At 39.5% G+C, this 768-nt stretch overlaps 1 protein-coding gene across 1 annotated transcript in view; it reads left to right on the plus strand.

The window, feature by feature from the left end:
* Positions 1-215: 215 nt before the first annotated feature.
* Positions 216-768, plus strand: part of NAEGRDRAFT_74513 (uncharacterized protein) — a gene marked incomplete at both ends in the record, with an annotated part of 918 nt that continues 365 nt past the window's right edge. Inside the window, one exon of the mRNA XM_002670502.1 lies at positions 216-765. Coding sequence (XP_002670548.1) covers positions 216-765 — 550 coding nt within the window. The remainder of the gene's footprint in view (positions 766-768) is intronic.

The raw sequence follows: 768 nt of genomic DNA on the forward strand, positions 1-768 counted from the left end.
ACACAAAAGAGGTGCGGTCAAGGTACGACAAAGGAACGTTAAAAATAACACAAAAAGACCGTGCCTATTCTGCATCTTCTACGTTACTATTGCTCTCCAAGGGTCATTCACCCATCAACCCTACTTGAACAAATCATTAAACCTGTCATCACAATTATTATTTAAACTCCCGATCATAACTTGACATTATTCACAAAAAAAACAAATAATTCAACATGTCCTTCTGTGAAGACGTTCAAGCCCTCGTTGTTGACAACGGTTCTGGTATGTGTAAAGCTGGTTTTGCTGGTGATGATGCTCCAAGAGCTGTCTTCCCTTCAATTATTGGTAGACCAAAGCAAAAATCAATCATGGTTGGTATGGGTAATAAGGATGCCTATGTTGGTGATGAAGCTCAATCCAAGAGAGGTATCTTGACTTTGAAATATCCAATTGAACACGGTATTGTTACTAATTGGGATGATATGGAAAAGATCTGGCATCACACTTTCTACAATGAATTGAGAGTTGCTCCAGAAGAACATCCAGTCTTGTTGACTGAAGCTCCTTTGAATCCAAAGGCAAATCGTGAAAAGATGACTCAAATCATGTTTGAAACCTTCTCAGTTCCAGCTATGTATGTTGCCATTCAAGCTGTCTTGTCCTTGTATGCTTCTGGTAGAACTACTGGTATTGTTTTGGACTCTGGTGATGGTGTTTCTCACACTGTTCCAATTTATGAAGGTTATGCTTTGCCACACGCTATTTTGAGATTGGATTTGGCTGGTC

The sequence above is a fragment of the Naegleria gruberi genome (assembly GCF_000004985.1).
Source record: "Naegleria gruberi genomic scaffold NAEGRscaffold_70, whole genome shotgun sequence".
NCBI classification, from domain to species: Eukaryota; Heterolobosea; class Eutetramitea; order Acrasida; family Naegleriidae; genus Naegleria; species Naegleria gruberi.